We start from the raw sequence: 23,465 nt of genomic DNA, 5'->3' as shown, positions 1-23,465 counted from the left end.
GTCATACCAATGCTTGATTTATGGAGAGCTTCTAAAAATCTTTTCACCCGTCTACTGACTTTCATAATTGTTTCTCTAAAGGTCTCTACCAACATAAAAAAATAGCAGAGCAATTTACAGTATATGCTATAGTATTTTTGAACTCTACTATAGTAAAGTCCTTTATTTGACGGAATTAAAGAAATGAATTAATCTGCTGTGGTGATTCGGTAATAACTATAGCACAAGTATGGCAATATAAACAAATGGCCCAACACTGTCGTTATGTTCCTTCACTTCTTGTCTAAGGTTAGGAATGGAAGTAACAAATTAACTAAAGTTTTAAGCTTAGAAATAAACTAAAAGAGCATGTAAGAGGACCAAAAAAGGGAATCACTTTAGTGTTCTACCTCAGAAATGTGACAAACAAAAGTCTTCTACAACTATAGCGTATATTATACAACAATACGCCACAGTTTACTGCAAACTAAAGTATACTACAGCAGTCATGATCAAAGTGTTGTAATTACTACAACATACAGTACAATGCACTTTACTGTATATGCTATTTTGTTATCTGCCAAAATTATAATCATATTTCTCACATGATATTCGGAGCCAAACTGACAGGGATTTAGCAAAACCTTTTGACGTTTAATTATCTGTGTCATATTGCATACCAACAATGACAGTTTACAAATGGGAAAAAGTAGTTTGTGTAAGTCTGTACCTCAAGATATGTCATATATCTTATAAATCTTATATTATCTTCTACTTGTTTTCTTTAGGTATTCTTGGACCGTTGACAGAGATTCTGGGATCTCACTGTGACTCCATGAGCAAACTGATCACTTCCACACATTTCCAAATGTGGGTCACTTTGCATGCAGCTGATACTTTTTTTTCTCTTTTAAAGAAAAATGTCTGAAAAACATTGCGAATGTTGAGACAAGAAATGCATCTCATTTCCATATTTCCCCTTGCGTTCCACAGAACGTGCCAAAAATATTATTTTCCCAAAGTTTGCAAGCTTGGAACTGTAAAAGTGTTTTAGATTTCCCAATTTCCTTTCAGATTGCCCATTCTCAAGCTTTATTGATTTGTAATCGTAGTTTTTTTTAGGTTTAAAATATTATTTGTCAATGGTCAACACAAACAAACAAACAAACAAACAAACAAACAAATAAATAAATAAAACTGTCAACGCTGCTTTAAAAAAAAACAATTATCTCTGTTAATCAGCATTCAAGTGGTAATAAAACATGAACATAGAATGAATTGTCTTTTTTTGTTTGTTTGTTTGTTTGTTTGTTTAAAAAGTAGAGGCTCTTTTTTATTTTTATAGATAATATGATAACATATTCAACGCAGAAAACATTTTGAGGGTCATCAAATTTAGGTACAACATTATCAAATGCTGGCAGTAGCTGGCAACTCCACTCAAAAAATGATAATGGGGCGGGGGAAAGAGTTAAATATTCGTAAAAAATTATAAATTTAGGTTTTACCTAAATCATTTTATCAATGATTTATATGCTGTGTATATGTTTACACAGTTAACAGACTTAAAACAGCAGGCAAATGGAAGACCTTCACAATCATTATACTGTACTTTGTAATTAATCCTCAAGTCATGTGCTTTCTGAACTGTTTCTGCATGGATGGGGTGGATGGATTGGGATGAGGTGGATGGATTGGGATGGAATGGAATGGGATTTGATGGCTTGGGATGGAATGGATGGATTGGGATGGGGTGGATGGATTGGGATGGAATCGAATGGAAAGGATGGATAGGGATGGGAGGATGGAATTGGATGGATGGATGGATTGAAAAGAAATGGGATGGATGGATTGGGATGGGGTGGATTGATGGATGATGAATTGGGAAGAAATTGGATGGGATGGATGGATTGGGATGAAATGGGATGGATTGGGAGGGAATGAATGGAATGGGATGGAATGAATGGGATAGATGGATTAGGATGGAATGGGATGAAATGAGTTAAAATGAATGGATTGGGATAGGATGGATTGGAAGGGATTGATAGATGGATGGATGGATTGGGGTGGGGTGGGATGGGTGGATTGGGAGGAAATAGATGGATTGGGATAAAATAGGATGGAATGAATGGATTGGGATGGGATGGATGGATTGGGATGGAAGGATGGGATGGATAGGGATGGGGTGGATGAATTGGGATGGCGTGGATGGATTGGGAGGGAATGGATGGAATGGGATGGATTGTGATGGAATGGGATGGCTTGGGAAGAAATGGGATGGACGGATTGGGAGGAAATGGATGGAATGGAAGAGAATGGGATGGAATGAATGGGATCGGTGGATTAGGATGGATTGGGATAAAATGGTGATGGAATGAATGGATTGGGATAAAATGGACTGGAAGGGAGGAATGAATTGGGGTGGGATGGATGGATTGGGAAGGAATGGATGGATTGGGATAAATGGGATGGAATGGATGGATTGGGATGGATGGATGGATGGATTGGGATGGAATGGGATCGATAGGGATGGGGTAAATGGTTTGGGAGGAAATGAATAGATTGGAATGGAATGGGATAGATTGGAATGTATGGATGGAATGGATGGAATGGATGGGATAGATTGGGATGGATTGGAATGGATGGATTGGGATGGTTTGTGATGGATGGATGGGTGGATGGATGAATGAATGGATTGGGATGAAGGGTTGATGGACTGGGATGGATGGACGGACAGACGGACAGGTGGATAGATAGATAGACAGATAGATATATCTACACCAATGATACACTACACTATGACTACACCAATATTAAAGATTATTAGTCCACATCTGAAATATGTCTAATACACAGAAGATTAATATTTCAATATGTCAACATCAAAAACATCCCTCATCCACAATATTAATAATAATAATAATAATAATAATTATTATTATTATTATTATTATTATTATTGTTGTTGTTGTTGTTGTTGTTGTTGTTGTTGTTGTTGTTGTTGTTGTTGTTGTTGTTGTTGTTGTTGTTGTTGTTATTATTATTATTATTATTATTATTATTATTATTATTATTATTGTTGTTGTTATTATTATTATTATTATTATTATGGTTATAATAATTAATATTATTATAGTAAAAATAGTAATAATAATAATAATAATAATAATAATAAAACACGATTCATTAGCAGTCACATCCACATCTCCTAGCGAAGCCACAAATCTCGCAAACTCTTCATTTAGAATAATCAGTCATTTTGAAGCAAATTGAAATTTAATTCTGCTCGCATCGCCACAGTCTCTCTGACCCATTTCTATATTTTCACCATACTTTAAATAGCATTCAATGTCAAACTCCTCTGCATATCCTCAACGCAGGACTAAGAGATAAATGAGAGGAGAGACGAAGGACGAAGATAATAGGAGAGACTTTTTTTTTTCCTTTTCTTTTTTTTACGCCCAACACCTCAGCAGACTGCAATAACAACCTGACACGCTTTATTGCAGACAGATTGGCTAGTTTTACAACACAAATAATGATCTGGGGAAATCAAGTTTACTAGTAGTTTTCTTAAGCTTCTATATTCTGCATGTGAAATAGGGCTGTGCAATGTAATGTTTTAGCAATTGAGCAGTGTAGAGCAGTGTTTCCCAACCCTGTTCCTGAAGGCACACATTTTCACCATCTACCTAATCAAACACACCTGAATCAACTCATCAGAACATAACAAGAGACGCCAAACCTGAGGTTAATGGAGTCAGATAAGGGAGACATCCAAAATATGCACTGGTGGTGTGTCTCTAGGAACAGGTATGGGAAACACGGCTGTACAGAGTGTTTAGTGTGTAACATTGCTCTATTCATCTGTTTGCAGAGAAACAACACACATCTCGAGTGATGAACTTACTCAGCGGAGCGTGAAGAGCCACGTGCTCCTGATACGGGTTGAAGTATTTGTACTGCTTTCCACAATACTCGCACGTGTAACTTCCTGTTTCTGTAAACACAAGGTAACACAAGGTATAGTAATTAATCAACATGCAGTAAACAAGAACAAATGTCAAATTTATGATTAGAAAATAATTTTTTTGTTACAAAATAATGTGCTAAATAGAAAAAAAGGTTTACACATTAGCAGTAAACTATCGTATTTCAATATATACAATTTTAAAGAGACAGTTCACACAAATATTTACTCATCCTCCACTTGTTCCAAAACTGTCTAAGTTTCTTTCTTCCGTTGAACATAAAATAAGATATTTTGAAGAATGTTGGGGTAAAAAAACAGCTATTGACTTTCATAGTATTTTTTTGTAACTACTATAGATGTCAATGGCTTCTCTTTTTCCCCGACATTCTTCAAAATATCTTCTTTTGAGTTCAACAGAAGAACAAAACACATGAACGTTTATTAACACTTGATTTGAGGAATTATTTAAGAAAATTGTAATTGCTGAGTGAACTATCCCTTCAATACACCATTGCTTTCAAGTATTACCATCTACACATTTTACCTTTATAATACCAGCACCCGTCTCATGAGCAAGATCACTATTTTATTTATTGCACATAACAAGTATAAAAATTAGGTAAAATGATCAAGATTTTTCTTAATTTATACATTTTTTATACATATAATTTGGTTTACTTTTAATAAACAGCATTACCACATTATTAGAAAGCTGGATCTATACAAAAATTATAAGAATAATTTCTAGTCCTGAATGAAATCGTAAAATTCTACGAGCATCATTCTTATAATAATAATAATAATAATAATAATAATAATAATAATAATAATAATAATAATAATAATAATAATAATAATATCACCAATAATGATGATGATAATAATAATAATAATAAAATTATTGATGATAACAACTGATGATAGTTATTAATAATAATAATAATAATAATAATAATATTACCAATGATGATGATGATGATAATAATAATAATTGATGATAATAACTGATAATAATAATAATAATAATAATAATAATAATAATTATGATAATAATAATAATAATAATTGATGATGATAATAATTTATAATAATAATTTATAATAATAATAATATCACAAATGATGATGATGATGATATTAATAATAATAATAATATCACTAAAGATAATGATGATAATAAAAATAATATTCATAATAATATTCATAATAATAATAATAATAATAATAATTGATGATAATAACTGATTATAATAATTGATCATAAAAAAATAATAATAATATAATTGATGATGATAATAATAATATTCATAATAATAATAATAATTATTATTATTATTATTATGTTAATTGATGATAATAATTAATAATAAAAATAATATCCCTGATGATGATGATGATGATATTGATGATGATAATAATAATTATAATAATAATAATAATAACCATAATTGATGATGATGATGATAATAATATAATAATAATAATAATAATAATATTAATATTAATAATAATAATAATAATAACAATATTATTACTATTATTATTATTATTATTATTATTATTATTATTATTATTGTTGTTGTTGTTGTTGTTGTTATGTACACAAACGTTTATTTATACCCAGTAAAAATTATGATAGAATAAAACTATTTTCATTGATTTTTATTTTAAATGGACAAGAACACTTTTTTCTTTTATTTTAGAAACACTGTGTTAGTCTAAATTAAATTTCTTTTTTTTCAAAAACAAATAAATCATACGCTAACATAATCTTACATCTGGACCAGCCCTGTTATGCATTTAACCTACAATATTTTGGTACGCTTCGTTCTTGTTTACCAAATAAATGAAAAAAGAACCAAGAACAGAGAACATTCTTAGAGTGTACTACTTTGGGTTCCAAAAAAGAACCAAACGAGAACCATATGGCAACATTAGGGCAACGTTTAAATTGTGTCCATCTGGGAGTGATGATTCCGATAGATTCTGAGATGTTTATATATTAGCGGCGCTCGGTGTATTTCCAGCAGCTTAAGGAGAAGCTCATACACTCATAAATCTCCCTCCTTCAATGAAGGTTATATTCAGAAAGCAGACGATCTCCTTCAGATCAGTCAGAAAGTGTTCAGACTTGTCAGACCCTGACGCTGCATCAAAGGGAAAACCCAGGAATATCAGAATTAAGGGACTCTTACTTGGTCCCATTTTCTGGAAGGATTCGGCTTCCTCTTTCAGGTCTTCAACAGGAATCACATGGTCATATGGATCTGGATGACACACACACACACAGACATGAAAAACAGAAATAAAGAATAAATGAAAACTCAGTTAAAGTTATTCTTTGCACCAGAATAAATCTTAATCTTGTAGTCAAGTGTGCCGTTCCATTCCAAATACTCATAAAAAATTGGGAAATCCACTGCTCACCATCAACGGCATGGAGGTCTCTGTGCTCCTGAAAGCAGCTGTAATACTTGTATTTCTTCCCACAAACGTCACATGTATAACGGAAAGCGCCTGCAATCAAAAACAAAGACTTATAAATATAACCATTTAGATATTTCCATGTTCCCCTTCACTAATTATTCCTGCTTTATTTAGGAAAAATCAGCAAACTACAAAAAACTTTCTCAGAAATGTTGTGCTACTCACTATTGATTCCCAGAGATGCTCCTTCTCCAGAAACAGTACCTTCAGCCTCTAAACAGCAAGAAGAAAAACAAAATACAGATAAATGTGTACACTTTTGAACATCATAAGTGAGAATTTAAAGGAATTTGATGACTTATGCATTTTTTTCTTTGGATTTTAGACCCTTTATTATTTTGTTACATTTCAGCCATTTTAAGTAAACATTGACCGGTATGTATACTTCATTTTAAAAAGTATGTGTTGTTTTATATAAAAAAAATAAAGGTATATGTAAAAATATGAATAAAAAAATATAAATAAATATCTGAATATAAATACATATATAACTAAATAAATAAATATATAAATATACATAAATAATTATATACAATAAATTAAAATATACAATAAATACATAATTAAATACATATCTAAATATAATAGCTAAATATATAAAAATAAATATCTAAATATGAATAAATATAAATAATTATCCAAATATAAAAAATAAATAAACAAATATATACAAATAAATATATAAAAATTCATTAATATAAATAAATATCTAAATATAAATAAATAAATATAAATAAATATAAATAAATATCTAAATATAATATATACTAAATATCTAAATATCTAAAAATAAAAACTAAATATAAATAAATACAAATATAAACATAAATAAATATCTAAATATAATATATATCTAAATATAATATATAACTAAATAAATATATATATATATATATATATATATATATATATATATATATATATATATATATATATATATATATATATATATATATTATATATATATATAAATCAATATCTAAACAAATACATATAAATATAAATAAACTAATATATACAATAAATTAAAATATACAATAAATAAATAAATAAATATAATAACTAAATATATAGATATTTAAATATAAATAAATATAGATACATTTCTAAATTAAATAAAAACAAATATAAATAAATGAATAAATAAATATCTAAATATAATATAAAACTTAATATATCAATATAAATAAATATAAATAAATATCTAAATATAAACAAATATCTAAATATGAAAAAATCAATAAATATAAATAAATATCTAAATATAATATCTAACTAAATGTCTAAATATAGCTAAATATCGAAATATAAATAAATTAATAAATATAATATATAAATAAACTATATATATAGATAGATAGATAGATAGATAGATAGATAGATAGATAGATAGATAGATAGATAGATAGATAGATAGATAGATAGATAGATAGATAGATAGATAGATAGATAGATAGATATATATATATATATATATATATATATATATATATAGTTTATTTATAGTTTATTTATTTTATTATATATTTTGTATACACACACATATATATATATATATATATATATATATATATATATATATATATATATATATATATATATATATATATATATATATACAGTATATACAATAAATTAAAACAAATAAACAAATTTATAAATATAATATGTAACTAAATATATAAATGAATGAATGAATGAATAAATAAATAGATAAAACAATTTTTTTTAAATGTAGTAATAATTACATATATTTATGATTTTTGTCTAATAGGTCACCATATAATTTGCTGCTCTGAATGCTCATTTCAGCTCAGTACTGAAAGAACAGGCCTTTACCTGAGTGAGCTCGCACGTGTGTCTGAAAGCAGTTGTAGTATTTGTACTTTTTGCCACACACTCCACAAATGTATGAGCCTGCAAGAGAGAAAGGAAAACATCAGATAAATGTGTTCAGGTGTTAGCAAGGTGCACTGTGTAATTACACCTCCAGGCAGGAAACACGGTTTACAGGTTAACAGTTTAACAGCAACCCGTCTGCTCAAGGTGCTGTACCTGCGAGAGGAGGAATTAAACAGACATAGATGTACGCAGACACACCTAACCTTCAGATATTTCCCCAAATATCCATGTCTAAATTGTAAATTAATTACTATATGCAGTCTTGGTAATTAGAGGTCAAACAAAGCAATCCGCAAAGGCCAAAATTTGGTCTGTTTGGCAATTTAATGTCTAAAGTCTCTATCATTAGAATTTTTTAAGATTTATTTTTGGCCTTTTTGCCTTTATTGAGAGGATAGAACAGCATTTAGACAGGAAACAAAGTAGGAGAGAGAGAGAGGGTAGGGTCAGGAAATGTGTTCAAGCCGGGATTCGAACTCGGGACGCCCTGTTGTGCCATATGCCCGCGCACTAACCACTAGACTATTGCGCTGACTAAAGTCTCTATTTTGACAGCATTTAGTAATTAATTATCTTTAGTTAAGAACAATTGCATCCAAATTAAAAGTTTGTTTAGACATAATGTGTGTGTGTACTGTGTATATTTATTACGTGTATATAAATGCACACCTGCATGGTCACAGGGTACCCCAGCGATCCTTCAAATGAAGTTCAAAGTTTTTAAAAAACCTTTTCAATACCATTTTAAATGAAATTCAATGCCAACTATGCATCCACTCTGACAGAAGTATAAGTGTAATGTCTAATCTGTATAAATGTTGAACCCTATAAAATAATCATGCACAAGTGGGCTCCTTGAATTAACCCTTAAAGACCTAGAGGTATTTTGTGGGCACCTAATGGGCCTATATTATTATTATATATTTTTTTAAAGCAGTTTTATTGTTATTTTAGCCTCAAATGTCATATATTACTTTAAACAGGAGAACCTGAGGCTTCAATCTGTATCATTTAAAGGTCCAGTCTAAAATATTAGACTATATAGATAATATTATATATGCCCAAAAACATATGAACAGACAGAAAATAATCCAGAATTTTTTAGAAAAACTGTTTTTAAAAAAAAGAGGCATTTTCTAGTTATTACAAACAAAACCTCATAAAGTTTTTATTTTTTTTTTCTTTAGAAATACACGCTATGCTGATTTATGCTTCCAAAATAAATTCTGTCTACATCCACCTTTCCCTGAGCAAGTTATAGCAATTTATTTTAATGTTATTCTAATGCTGTGTTCACACCAGGCGCGGAACGCGCGGATAAATCGCGTTATTCGCGCGTAAATTGCCGCGTGAACATTTGAGTTTACTCGCTTCATTCGCGCGTCAAATTCACTTCAGAACAGACACGGATTCGCATGATGGGCAGGGCTTCTGTCTGCCCGGTGACTCTAGCTTCATAGCGAAATAGCTAACATGGATTTTATGAAGAAAATAACAGTGTTTATGTGCTTCATGAAGGCTGAAAATAGCGTTGATACGTTTAGGGCCGTGTCTGAGTCCACTACATCCTTTCAGAGGTGCATCCAGCTCTGTGAGCTCATAAACTCCTCCAGAAACTGAACCTGGATGACGGAGGCTTTCAGCGGTGCTTCTGACTGAGCCAAGCCCAGTTTTATGAACTGTGACGTAGAACCTGTTGTCGGTGTTCCGAGGGAAATCCTCCAGCTGACACCGACAACAGGTTCTACGTCACAATCACGCCCCCACAAGAGCAAGCTTCTGATTGGTTAACGCGGCACGAATGTACGCTGAAGTTCAGATTTTCGAACTCCAGAGATTCGCGCGAAACGCTCAATTCACCCTGCGCCATTCGCGTATCGCAGCGCAGGATGTCTATTCACGCGTTTGCATTGACTTAACATATAAATCACTTGCGCTTGACGCGTGTTCCGCGTCTGGTGTGAACGCAGCATAAGGTGTTTTTCAGTGGGAACAAACTAGCGCATTTATTTACTGACAGTGTATTTGCCCAAAAGTTCTGGGATGAACTAAACAGAAGGATTGTTACACAATAACAGAACACTGAAGCAAGTTTGACCAAATAATATATTTTCAGTTATCATAAACAGCAGCACTTACAATGAACAAATAAAAAATAAGAAAATAATAAATAATGCGTCAAAGTCCAAATAAACATGGTGCAAATCCTCAGTAAAAAAATTTGATGTAAATATTTACAATACTATAACTAGTTACATAACTAAACTAGATTCAATATGGACCATTCTTAGCTTTTATGTGCCAGCATGGACATGGTGTTGACCCTGCTGCTTCTGTACAGCCTATTTCTCATTCCGGGTTGTTCAAATTGTTGATTGCTGGTCCACAAAGCAAAACTTATGCTTATTGATTGAGAGAGAGCGAGTTTGAACCAATCTGGGCATGGAGGAGGGACAATGCATCAATGCATCATGTCTGGTTCGTCCAGAGACACAAGCCACGATCGTTCCTTTATCAAATCAGCGTTGTCAAAATGTGATGACGTAACCACAATGATTCCGGAGCCTCTGAAGGTCCGGGTAATGTAATGTTATACAGCGATGGAAAGCTGAGACTTTCTTCTTTATGCCAATCTTTGAATTGTACGCGAATCAAAAAGTTATTAAACATTTCAGAACAACACTTATTTTTTGCCGCGGCAGCTGTTTCGGTCTTTAGGGGTTAAATAAAATCTTTTATTTCAATTATAAGTAGGCCCACCCGGAATATGCGCGCGCAGAATTCTGCAAATAGTCCACAGATTTTCAGCTCATCATTAATTCTGTTTATTTACTTGAGTAAACGTGTGTAATATCTATATATATATATATATATTTTTTTTTTTTTTCAGTTTTAATTTCAGTAATATTATTGACTAATGTGAACATGTTCATCTGATTTATGTACAATGCAGTTTGTACAGTCATTTGTCTTTTAGTAGAGATATTATATGAAAAACTTGCTTGATTTACCAAATAAAGTCAATCTAATTAGATTTGCATGTTAATCTTTAGTCAGCACTAATAAATATACAACACCTACAGTAATATGATAGTCTGTCCTCGAGTTCACGATCACAACTCGAGATATTTAGAGTTTTGCATAATAAAGCACTTCAGAGTTAATGTACAAAAGCTTACACAACTTCACAAACATCTGTAATGAAACATTTTAAGCAAATGTGTATTATCATTAACCCACGGACCAATCAAAGCCGCGATGCATATGAGGGGAAAAGTTAATATAAGTACACACGAGTAGAATATTCTTTATTTCAGTAATGTTTATGCATGGAGAGAGCAGCATGTTGTAACTTAGTTTTGTTTTTTCATTACATGGAAAAAAAGTTGTGAAAACAAAGTTTCCTTTTGTAATGAATGTCAGTGGCATCAATGTTTAGCTAGAACACAACGGTCAAAGTCAAGGTATTTATTTGAAGAAAAATTGTTGTATTATGTGTTATGATTGTCAATTTGACAAAATATTCTCAAAGTAATTCAGTTATTATTGTTACAAAGTTATTACCGTCAAAACTTTTGATCATTTTAAGGCATGCTTGCTGAATAAGAGTATTTAAGGCTTTATTTATTCTTATTTAACTCTTATGAACCAGATGTGCACAACATAAGCAGCAGGACAGCAAATGAGCACATTATGATCGTCACCGACTCGGTCCCAGTCATTCCCCTCGCTGGCCAGCAGAGGTCACCATCCCCGGACTTTTAAGCATTACATCATCCATCTGTACTGATTGTGCACACCTGAACTGAATCCCGGTAACGACCCACGCTCCCTATATAAGCCACACTCAAACTCCAGTCCATTGCGAAGTCTTGTTTAGCCCCGGCCAGCATTACTGAGCGTTCTTTCCTGCCTGATCTTCTGTATATTACCCCGGACTGTTTCTGACTCTGAGTTGCCTTCTGCCTGCTCACGACCCTTGCTTGATACATGGACTTTGTACCACGCTGCCTGCCCTCGACCCAAGCCTGTCTAAAGGATTCTTAACCACGCCGCCTGCCACTGATCTATGCCTGGTAAATCACTCTGTGTCTGTCAGTTGCCAGCCCCACGACCATTATTGATTACTGTTGATGTGTGTTCGCACTTTAGTGCGTGTTGGATGTTTGTGTTTGACTGTGTCTAATAAATACTGCAAAATGGATCCCTCCGTGTCAGTCTCCCCATTACAATGATATGATGTCTAAAGAAATCATGTGACAACGATGACTGAAGTAATTATCTCAGGATTAAATAACATTTAATTGTATATATATGAAGAGTTCAGATGCAAAAACCTCCAAGTGACATCTGAATATTCATTTTAAAATGAGCATTTTTCATAGGCTCTCCTGTGTCTTGATTCAATAATTTATTTTTTTGGCAAAGCATAGGTTATTTATTAATTTTCTTTCTGGCTTGTTCCTTTTATTAATCAGGGGTTGCCACAGCGGAATGAACCGCCAACTCATCCAGCACATGTTTCTACACAGGAGATGCCCTTCCAGCTGCAACCCACCTCTGGGAAACATCCATACAGACACACTGCGGACAATTTAGCCTACCCAATTCACCTGTACTGCATGTCTTTGGACTGTGGGGGAAACCGGAGCACCCGGAGGAAACCCACGCAAACACAGGGAGAACATGCAAACTCCACGCAGAAACGCCAACTGACCCAGATGAGGCTCGAATCAGTCCTACTTGCTGAGGCAACAGTACTACCTACTGCGCCACCCAGAATAGGTTATTTTTTATCTATTTTAACATGAAATAACAGAAGAATGCAGAAGAAATTTCTAGATGGCAATTAGAGGTTTTTGCTTCCCAACTCTTCATATGCGTGTATGATTGCAAATTGTAGTTATACTTCACAATATTTTATGTTAGCAGTAAACGCAACTTTGGTAAGTAAATAAATCATAAGAAAAAAACATCAGATCTTAATTTTACATTTGCAGCCAGTCCTGCAAGTATATACACTCACGGCCACATTACACCCGTCCAACTGCTCGTTAGCGTAAATGTCTAATCAGCCAATCAGATGGCAGCAACTCACTCCATTTAGGCATGTAGACATGGTCAAGACGATCTGCTGAAGTTCAAAGTGAGCATCAGAACGGGGAAGAAAGGAGATTTAAGTGACTTTGAATGTGGCTTGGTTGTTGCTGCCAGATGGGCTGGTCTGAGTATTTCAGAAACTGCTGATCTACTGGGATTTTCACGCACAACCATCTCTAGGGTTTACAGAGAAAAAGGGGATATATCCAGTGAGCGGCAGTTCTGTGGGCGCAAATGCCTTGTTGATGCCAGAGGTCAGAGGAGAATGGCCAGACTGGTTCCAGCTGATAGAAAGGCAACAGTAACTCAAATAAGCACTCGTTACAACCGAGGTCTGCAGAAGAGCATCTCTGAACACACAACACGTTCAATCTTGAGGCGGATGGGCTACAGCAGCAGAAGACCACACCGGGTGCCGCTCCTGTCAGCTAAGAACAGGAAACTGAGGCTACAATTCACACAGACTCACCAAAACTGGACAATAGAAGATTGGAGAAGCGTTGCCTGCTCTGATGAGTCTCCATTTCTGCTGACACATTCGGATGCTCGGGTCAGAATTTGGCATCAACAACATGAAAGCATGGATCCATCCTGCCTTGTATTTACATTTAGTCATTTAGCAGACGCTTTTATCCAAAGCGACTTACAAATGAGGACAAGGAAGCAATTTACACAACTAAAAGCAACAATGAATAAGTACTAAAGGCAAGTTTCAGGTCTGTAAAGTCTAAGAAGGGAAGTATTAGTAGTTTTTTTTTTTTTTTTTTTTTTGTATCAGCGGTTCAGGCTGGTGGTGCTGGTGTAATGGTGTGGGGGAGATTTTCTTGGCACACTTTGGGCTCATTAGTACCAATTGAGCATCGTGTCAACACCACAGCCTACCTGAGTATTACTGCTGACCATGTTTATCGCTTTATGAGCACAGTGTCTCCGTCTTCTGATGGCTACTTCCAGCAGGATAACATGTCATAAAGCTTAATCATCTCAGACTGTTTTTTTTGACAATGAGTTCACTGTACTCAAATGGCCTCCACAGTCACCAGCTCTCAATCCAATAGAGCAGCTTTGGGATGTGGTGGAACGGGAGATTCACATCATGGATGTGAAGTCGACAAATCTGCAGCAACTGCGTGATGGGATCATGTCAATACGGAGCAAAATCTCAAAGGAATATTTCCAGTATCTTGTTGAATCTCTGCCTTAAAGGAGGCAGAAAGGGTCTAACCCGGTACTAGTAAGGTGTACCTAATAAAGTGGCCAGTGAGTGTATGTGTAGTGGTGTAAAGTAACAAATTACAAATACTCAAATTTCTGTAACAGACTACTTTTGCCATACGTTTGTGTGTAATTTTAGTGCATCAATCGGTCTTGTGTTCGCGCAGTTTCTCCTACCTTGTGTCTGAGAGTTGCGCGAGCTGCCCAGAACCACACAGATTTCAGCAGGAATGCTCCCGTCGCTCACTTTCCCGTTGCTGGCCACAGATTCTGCAGGTGCTTCGGTCTTCACAGTGACGGAGGGCAGTTTTGGGGACGTGGTGGGCACTGCCTGTGTGGCTCCAGCCTCTGTCGGCACCACCGGTGGGTCCTTGGGCTCCTGACTGGGGTTCGGCACCTCCTGACAACTCATGACTCCACGTCTGTCAGCAAGAGCGAAGAAACTGAAAAACACACAAAATGAGATGTGATAAAACACATACATGTTTCTACAAAAACAGAAATAAATCTTATTTCAAGAGGAAAATAACCCGGATACTCAAATTAATATAAACAAATTACATAAAATGATACAGTAAGGCAATAAAATACAATAAAAACAAATAAATAAATACAGTTAGTATGGATGGCATTAATGATATTAATAAGAATACTACTACTACTACTACCAATAATTTTTTTTTAAATTGTTTTTTTTGTGTGTGTGTCCATTATTGTCTAAAAATTATTAGCCCTCATTTTCCAAGTGCTGTTTAATATAGCAAGAACATTATTCAGGCTATTTTCTATAATATTTAATAATTTTGAGAAAGTCAGATTTCTTTTAGCTTCAGTACTTTTTTTAAATATTATTATGTACTTTTATTATTATTATTATTAACAACTATTATTTTATCTTATATTATTATTATTATTATTAGTAGTAGTAGTAGTAGTAGTAGTATTACTATTATTATTATTATTATTATTATGAATAATAATTAACAAAGTAATAATGATTGTTGTTGTTCATTCTATTAACAATATATTTTATTATTATTAACAACATTATTATTTTATTAATAATAATAATAATAATAATAATAATAATAATAATAGTATTGTTAATAAAAGTAATAAATATTGTTGTAGTTTATTACTATCAACAATATTTTATTATTATCAATAATTAAATTAATAATAAATATTGCAGGTATTATTATTACTATTATTATTATTATTATTATTATTATTATTTTAAACAAAAGTAATAAATATTGTTGTTGTCGTTTATTACTATCAATAATATTTTACAATCAAGAATAAAATTAATAATAAAAATTGTTTATTATTATTATTATTATTATTATTAATAATAATAATAGCTAGAACTTATCTAACATTCCTATTAGATAATAATAATAATGTTAATAAGTAATGATTATTGTTGTTGATTATTATTAGTATTATTAGTATGAACAACATATAATAATAATTATTATTTTTTATTATAATTATTATAATAACAATGAGAATTAATTGATTCACTAATATTATTAACATTATTTTATTATATTATTATTATTATCATTATTATTATTAATGTTTATAAAAGTAATAAATGCTGTTGTCATTTGTTATTATCAACAATATTTTATTATTATCAAAATTAATATTAATAATAATAATAATAATAATAATAATAATAATAATAATATAAAAACGTTCAAAATAATGATAAATATTGTTGTATTATTATTATTATTTTTATTAACAATAGTATTTTTATTTTAATATTATTATTATTATTATTATTTGTTTTATTATTATGATTATTGTTATTATTATAAATAAACCACTGTTGTCCAGTAACTTGTCTACCTAATTACCATACTTAAACCTTTAAATGTCACTTTAAGCTGAATATTCGTATCTTGAAAAATATATTAAAATATTATGTGTTGTCATCATGACAAAGATAAAACAAAATCTGTTATCAGTGTTATCGGTTATATTTTTTTTAGATTTAAAGACACATAAATACACAGTGTATGAACATAAAAACGGGTTGAGAGTATTTCCATCACAGATTTAATGCTCAAAGCTCCAACAACAGTGAATTTGGGGCAAATAATTTCTTGTAAATTATCAGACAATAAGAGAACAAGAACCAAATCAAAACTAATTCAGAAACTCCACACTGTGGCTTAAACCGACTGAACGGCAGAAGAAGCATTTTAAAAGCCTACAATATTCCCTCTGTTCAGAATAACAGATTTATGTTGGGGGAATAACTGCAAATATATATGCACGGCTCAGACTCTGCAGAGAAATAAAATCAACTTGATACATGAATCTGCAGAAAATGTGTGGAAACACCATCTTTATCCAGCAGCAGCAGAGTTTACTTTGAGGAGGAAAAGATGCAGTGAAATAAGCAGACTAATTGAATCAACAATCAATTGTACGGAAGGCCATTTAACATATGGGATTTATAAAAAATAAATCAAATAAGAATAATAATAAAAAAAAGTAATTAATTGCAACTATTCTGACTCGTCTACCCTCACAAAAATTAATGAAAGAAAAAAAAAAAAAACATGCAAGTTATAAACTAAGTTGTGAGAAAAAAAATTGCATCAGAATTTAAACATTTACATTTAGTCATTTAGCAGACGCTTTTATCCAAGGCAACTTACAAATGAGGACAAGGAAGCAATTTACACAACTATAGGAGCAACAATGAATAAGTGATGTAGGCAAGTTTCAGGTGTGTAAAGTGTAAGAAGCAAAACATTAGTAATTTATTTATTTATTTATTTTTGAGTACAGTTAGCGGTGGAGCCAGAGAGGCAATTGCAGATTAGGAAGTGAAGTGGAGACTAAATAGTTGAGTTTTTAATCGTTTCTTGAAGACAGCGAGTGACTCTGCCGTTCTGATGCCGTTAGGGAGTTCATTCCACCAACTGGGCAGATTAAATGCGAGAGTTCAGGAAAGTGATTTCTTCCCTCTTTGGGATGGAACCACGAGGCGACGTTCATTCACAGAACGCAAGTTTCTGGAGGGCACATACATCTGCAGAAGTGAGAGCAGATAAGAAGGAGCAAAGCCAGAAGTCGCTTTGTAAGCAAACATCAGAGCTTTGAATTTGATGCGAGCAGCAACTGGCAGCCAGTGCAAACGGATGAGCAGCGGAGTGACACGTGCTCTTTTAGGTTCATTAAAGACCACTCGTGCTGCTGCGTTCTGAAGCAGATGAAGAGGTTTGATAGAGTTAGCTGGAAGCCCGACTAGTAGAGAGTTGCAATAGTCCAGTCTGGAGAAAACAAGAGCTTGAACAGGGAGTTGAGCTGCATGTTCAGATAGGATGACTTTTTCAGATGCGAGAAAGTCAGATAATAATTTATTTCAATTTATTTGAATGCGTTCATTTGTTCGTGTATTAATTCGTTTGTGTGTCCGTTCATTTGAATATTCATTCGTTCATGCATTTGTTTATTTGTGCATTTGTTCATTTGTGCATTCGTTTGTTAATTTGTGTATTTATTCATGCATTCATTCATTCCCCTGTGCATTCATTCAATTGTGCATTTGCAAGTGCATTCGTTCGTTCATTCATACTTTCATGTTTGTTTGTGCATTCATTCATTTATTCATGCATTTGTTCGATCGTTCAAAAATTTAGTAATTTATGCGTTTGTGCATTCGTTTGTTTGTGAATTTGTCACTATATTAATTTGCTAGCGTGTCCATTTTTGCATTCGTCCATTTGTGCATTCGTTCGTTTGTGAATTTGTCACTATATTAATTTGCTAGCGTGTCCATTTTTGCATTCGTCCATTTGTGCATTCGTTCGTTTGTGAATTTGTCACTATATTAATTTGCTAGCGTGTTCATTTTTGCATTCGTCCGTTTGTGCATTCGTTCGTTTGTGCATTCGTTCGTTTGCATATTCGTTCGTTTGTGAATTTGTCACTATATTAATTTGCTAGCGTGTTCATTTTTGCATTCGTCCGTTTGTGCATTCATTCGTTTGCACATTCGTTCGTTTGTGAATTTGTCACTATATTAATTTGCTAGCGTGTTCATTTTTGCACGAATTCGTTTGTGCATTCGTTCGTTCGTGCATTTATTCATTCATGTGTTCATTTGAGCTTTGTTTGTCCGTTCATTCAATAAAAATCAATATCACACTCATGCAGCTGCTTTTTTTGGGAGGGAAAAAAGCACATTAGATTTCGCACCTCCACCCTCGTTTAAAAAAAAAAAAGTGTAACCCAGCATTGGGTCAAACAAACTACATTCAAATAAATAAAATAAAAAAAGAATCTGAATTCACAGGCTGAAATGATGTTGAAATTAACACACACACACCAATCAAGTGCCAAATACAAACACAAAGCAGTCCTTTTAAACGTCATTAATAGATAGCAGAATGTGTGAATCTGCTCTTAATGACACGCATGTCCATCAGAAAGAGCCAGAAGGTTTTATTAGCGCACAGGTTCAGTCTTTCAGCCATTCATCTGAAAAGCAGCGCTGAATGCTGGAACTATGAGCAGAATTTCAACACTCATCTAATGAGAATTTATTACTCTCAGGCTATTTCAGGAGATGACTGGAAGAGATTAGGCTGACAGTCCTAGTTTCCTTGAACCAGAATATACTGACACACTCCTGTCACACACAAAACACACACACACACCCAAAATGTCCCAGTCATTTAAAAAAAAACAAAATTTAAATTAAAAGTAATCTGAATTTCTTTTTTTGTTTGTTTTTTCTTTTGCTATTTTACATTTATATGGAAGAGCTGGAAAAAGAAATATGGCCTGTTAAATTTCATCTGAAAGAGTGGGCAACTCAAAAGAGAAAAAAAAAAAGGCTTTTCAATTTATATGCTAATGATCTCGGAATTAAAATTTAATAACCGGGAGATATTGAAAAGCATACTTGAATTATACAAAAAATAAATCCTGAAAGAATAGACTAAAATTAGAAATTCAGGGCAGCGCGCAGGCCAGCGCTGAGCCCTTAAACACTCGTGATTACATTTTTGATGGAAATCAAAATTGCAAAACAAGCAGGAGATGAAAAGACTCGATGTGCTGCGTTAGAAAAACTGAGGAGAGATTTTTTTTTGCTGTGCTCCTAATCGTGCAACATGTTAGGCACACGTATAATCCATACACAAATGATATTATGCATATATGACCACAGAAATATCATCGGCATCGTTTCTTTGGGGGGGAAATTGAGATTTATAGTTTACCAGAAAAGCAAAATAATTAATTAAATGAGCTTTTCATCGATGTGCAGTGCTCAACATAAATGAGTATTTAGAAAACGAATATTTCTTTCCATTTCTTAGTGAATATGAGTCTTGTATTTTGGTGAATTTGCAACAAAACAGTTTTATTACACAGATATACAGTTGAAGTCAGAATTATTAGCCCCCCTGTTTATTTTATTTCCGAGTTTCTGTTTAGTGGAGAGCAGATTTTTTCAGCACATTTCTAATCATGATAGTTTTAATAACTCATCTCTAATAACTGATTTATTTTATCTTTGTCATGATGACAGTAAATAATATTAGACTAGACATTCTTTAAGACACTTCTATACAGCTTAAAGTGACATTTAAAGGCTTAACTAGGCTAATTAGGTAAACTAGGCAGGTTAGGGTAATTAGGCAAGTTATTGTATAACGATGGTTTGTTCTGTAGACTGTCGAAAAAAAAATGCACATCAATGCAAAGCTCATTTAATTAATTATTTTGACCTTAAAATGGTGTTTAAAAAATTTAAAGCTGCTTTTATTCTAGCCGAAATAAAACAAATCAGACTCTCCAGAAGAAAAATATTATCAGTCATACTGTGAAAATTTCCTTACTCTGTTAAACATCATTTGGGAAACATTTAAAAAAGAAGAAAAAAAATCAAAGGGGGTGAATAATTTAAACTGTATGTATTAAAATAATATTTTTTGTCACCAAACATCTTTAGAAACATTTACATTCATGCATAAAATATACATTTTTTTTATTTTTTATTTCCTAAGTGCAAAGTAGAGTGTATTGTGTGCTTCAGATTGTTCATTGTAGTTTTTGTTAGGCCACATTATTATTTACCTTTATATTTGTTGGTATATTTATTTTATTTGCTTGTTTTTTTCTCATTGTATGTGCTTAAGTTGATACTATCTATACATTTTGAAACAATTTGGTTTTGTCTTCCTTTTTTAACTGTAATTTGCCATAAAAGTCATAAATACATAAAAATGATAACACTTTACAATAAGGGTCATTAGTTAACGCATTTACTAACATGAACTAATCATGAACAACACATGTACAGCATTTATTAATCATAATTGAACATTTACTAATGCATTATTAACATCCAAGTCCATGCTTGTTTACATTAGTTAATGCACCATGAGTTAACATGAACTAACAATGAACAACTGTATTTTCATTAACTAACGTTTACTAACATGAACAAATATTGTAGTAAATGTATTGTTCATTGTTTGCTCATGTTAGTAAATGCATTAATTAACATTAACTAATGAACCTTATTGTAAAGTGTGACCATAAAAATAAATAAATAAATACATTATTTATTTTTTGTTTCCCTTGAATTTTGCTCTTTTTAATAAGATTTTTCCCAACATACTCATTTTGAACCGTCATCATAAGCTCCAGATTCAGCTTCAGTACGAACTAATCTAATGTAGAGTATATGCACAATGTAATATTATAAAGCTTCCTTTAGTAAACATTCATTTAAATGAGAGATTTGAGAGACTTTGTTGAGCACTGTATATGCTGACCAAATACTGTCCTAACAAACCATACTACATGAAGATCTGCAGTCTGAGGGATCATTCAACATACATCTAAATATCGAAAAGAACTTGGTTTTAAATTTGTTCAAAGGTTGACATATTTAACTAGAAACAGTAGTATTTACAAAATGTCTTTATGGAGCATAATCTTAATATTGTGATGGATTATGGAACAAAAAAAGAAAGAAAAATCATTAATTTTGACCCACACAATGGTATATTTTTGAGTTTAGCCAAAAATACAATACAAAAAACCAGTCATGAGGATAATTTTTTGGGGGGGGATTGAGATTTATTCTGTACCAGAAAGAAAGAAACAAACTGAGTTCATAAGCTTTTCGTTGATGTGCAGCGCTCATATAAATGAGTACAGCCCATCTTGAAAATGGATATTTTTATCCATTTCTCAGTGGATATAGGTCATGTATTTTAGTGCATCTCAACGAAACAGATTTATTTAACAGATATATTTATTAAAATAATATTTTCGTCACAGAACATCTTTAGAAATAAAAACAATTCATGCAAAATATTGGGAAAAAAAATAATCAAACTACAAAATTCCAACAAAATTTTATCTATTTTAGTTTTTTCTTGAACTTTGCTCTTCAAATCAATATGTTTGACCCACACAATGGTATATTTTCGAGAGTAGGCAAAAATACAATGCACAAATCCAATCATAAGCATCATTTTTTTGGAAAAACTGAGATTTATTCTTTACCAGAAAATAAAAAAACTGAATAAATAAGCTTTTGATTGATATACAGTGCTCAGCATAATTGAGTACAGCCCATTTTGACAATTAAAGGGTCACAAAACAAAACACAATTTTTGAGCTGTCGTATATGTGTTCCACACTGCTAAAAACACTATTAGGACACAAATATCTCACTAAAAAGTGTCAATTGGTTGGTTTTGCGTTATTTCGAGCTAATTCGTACTTCCGGTTTGAATGGAATTTTTGAAGCTGCGTCACGGCCATGAGATAATAGCGTGTATTCCAGCGTGCAGACTGCACGCCAGAGTGTCCCGTATTACGTCTCTGAGTGTGCTGAGAGACGTAATACGGGACATTTCTGATTATGGAAATTCCATAATTGATGTGGAGGCTGAAGTATGAGAAGGAGCGCTATCCTGCTGGAGAATTGTCCCTCTCCTGTGGTTTGTAATGTAATGGGCAGCACAAATGTCTTGATACCTCAGGCTGTTGATGTTGATGTTGATCATCCACTCTGCAGATCTCTCGCACGCCCCCATACTCAGGCACGTGCACACATAGGGCTCAACCTGTGCAGTGCACATGGCCGTTTTAGTCTTGGATAGAAAGTGCCCTTCCAAAATGATCAAAAGTGGCCCCGCGACACGACACACCCTCCGTCCCGCCCTTGAGTTGGCGCCTGACAACACCACTTTTTTAGTGCGTGCGCGACAACACCGCTCTCCAGTGCGCGCGCGACAACACCGCTCTCCAGTGCGCGCGCGACAACACCGCTCTCCAGTGCGCGCGCGACAACACCGCTCTCCAGTGCGCGCGCGACAACACCGCTCTCCAGTGCGCGCGCGACAACACCGCTCTCCAGTGCGCGCGCGACAACACCGCTCTCCAGTGCGCCCGCCACAACACCGCTCTCCAGTGCGCGCGCGACAACACCGCTCTCCAGTGCACCCGCCACAACACCGCTCTCCAGTGCGCGCGCGACAACACCGCTCTCCAGTGCACCCGCCACAACACCGCTCTCCAGTGCGCGCGCGACAACACCGCTCTCCAGTGCGCCCGCCACAACACCGCTCTCCAGTGCGCGCGCGACAACACCGCTCTCCAGTGCACCCGCCACAACACCGCTCTCCAGTGCGCGCGCCACAACACCGCTCTCCAGTGCGCCCGCCACAACACCGCTCTCCAGTGCGCGCGCGACAACACCGCTCTCCAGTGCGCGCGCGACAACACCGCTCTCCAGTGCGCGCGCGACAACACCG

The 23,465-nt window shown here is 33.5% G+C and overlaps 1 protein-coding gene across 11 annotated transcripts in view; it reads right to left on the bottom strand.

The window, feature by feature from the left end:
- Window positions 1–23,465, bottom strand: part of znf618 (zinc finger protein 618) — a 66,002-nt gene that overhangs the window by 19,118 nt on the left and 23,419 nt on the right. For all 11 annotated transcript variants that reach the window (XR_012405686.1, XR_012405688.1, XR_012405691.1 and 8 more), the window contains 6 exon segments: window positions 14,833–15,098; window positions 8,278–8,355; window positions 6,604–6,651; window positions 6,379–6,468; window positions 6,147–6,218; window positions 3,890–3,979 (listed from right to left, as the gene is read on the bottom strand). Coding sequence is in view for 4 of the 11 variants with exons in the window: in NM_001326692.1 (NP_001313621.1) it covers window positions 3,890–3,979; window positions 6,147–6,218; window positions 6,379–6,468; window positions 6,604–6,651; window positions 8,278–8,355; window positions 14,833–15,067 (613 nt within the window). In the remaining 7 variants the exon portion in view is untranslated.

Source organism: Danio rerio, chromosome 5 (genome assembly GCF_049306965.1).
Source record: "Danio rerio strain Tuebingen ecotype United States chromosome 5, GRCz12tu, whole genome shotgun sequence".
Taxonomy (NCBI): domain Eukaryota; kingdom Metazoa; phylum Chordata; class Actinopteri; order Cypriniformes; family Danionidae; genus Danio; species Danio rerio.
Note: the sequence above shows the minus strand (reverse complement) of the source record. Positions and strands in the feature narration are given on the sequence as shown.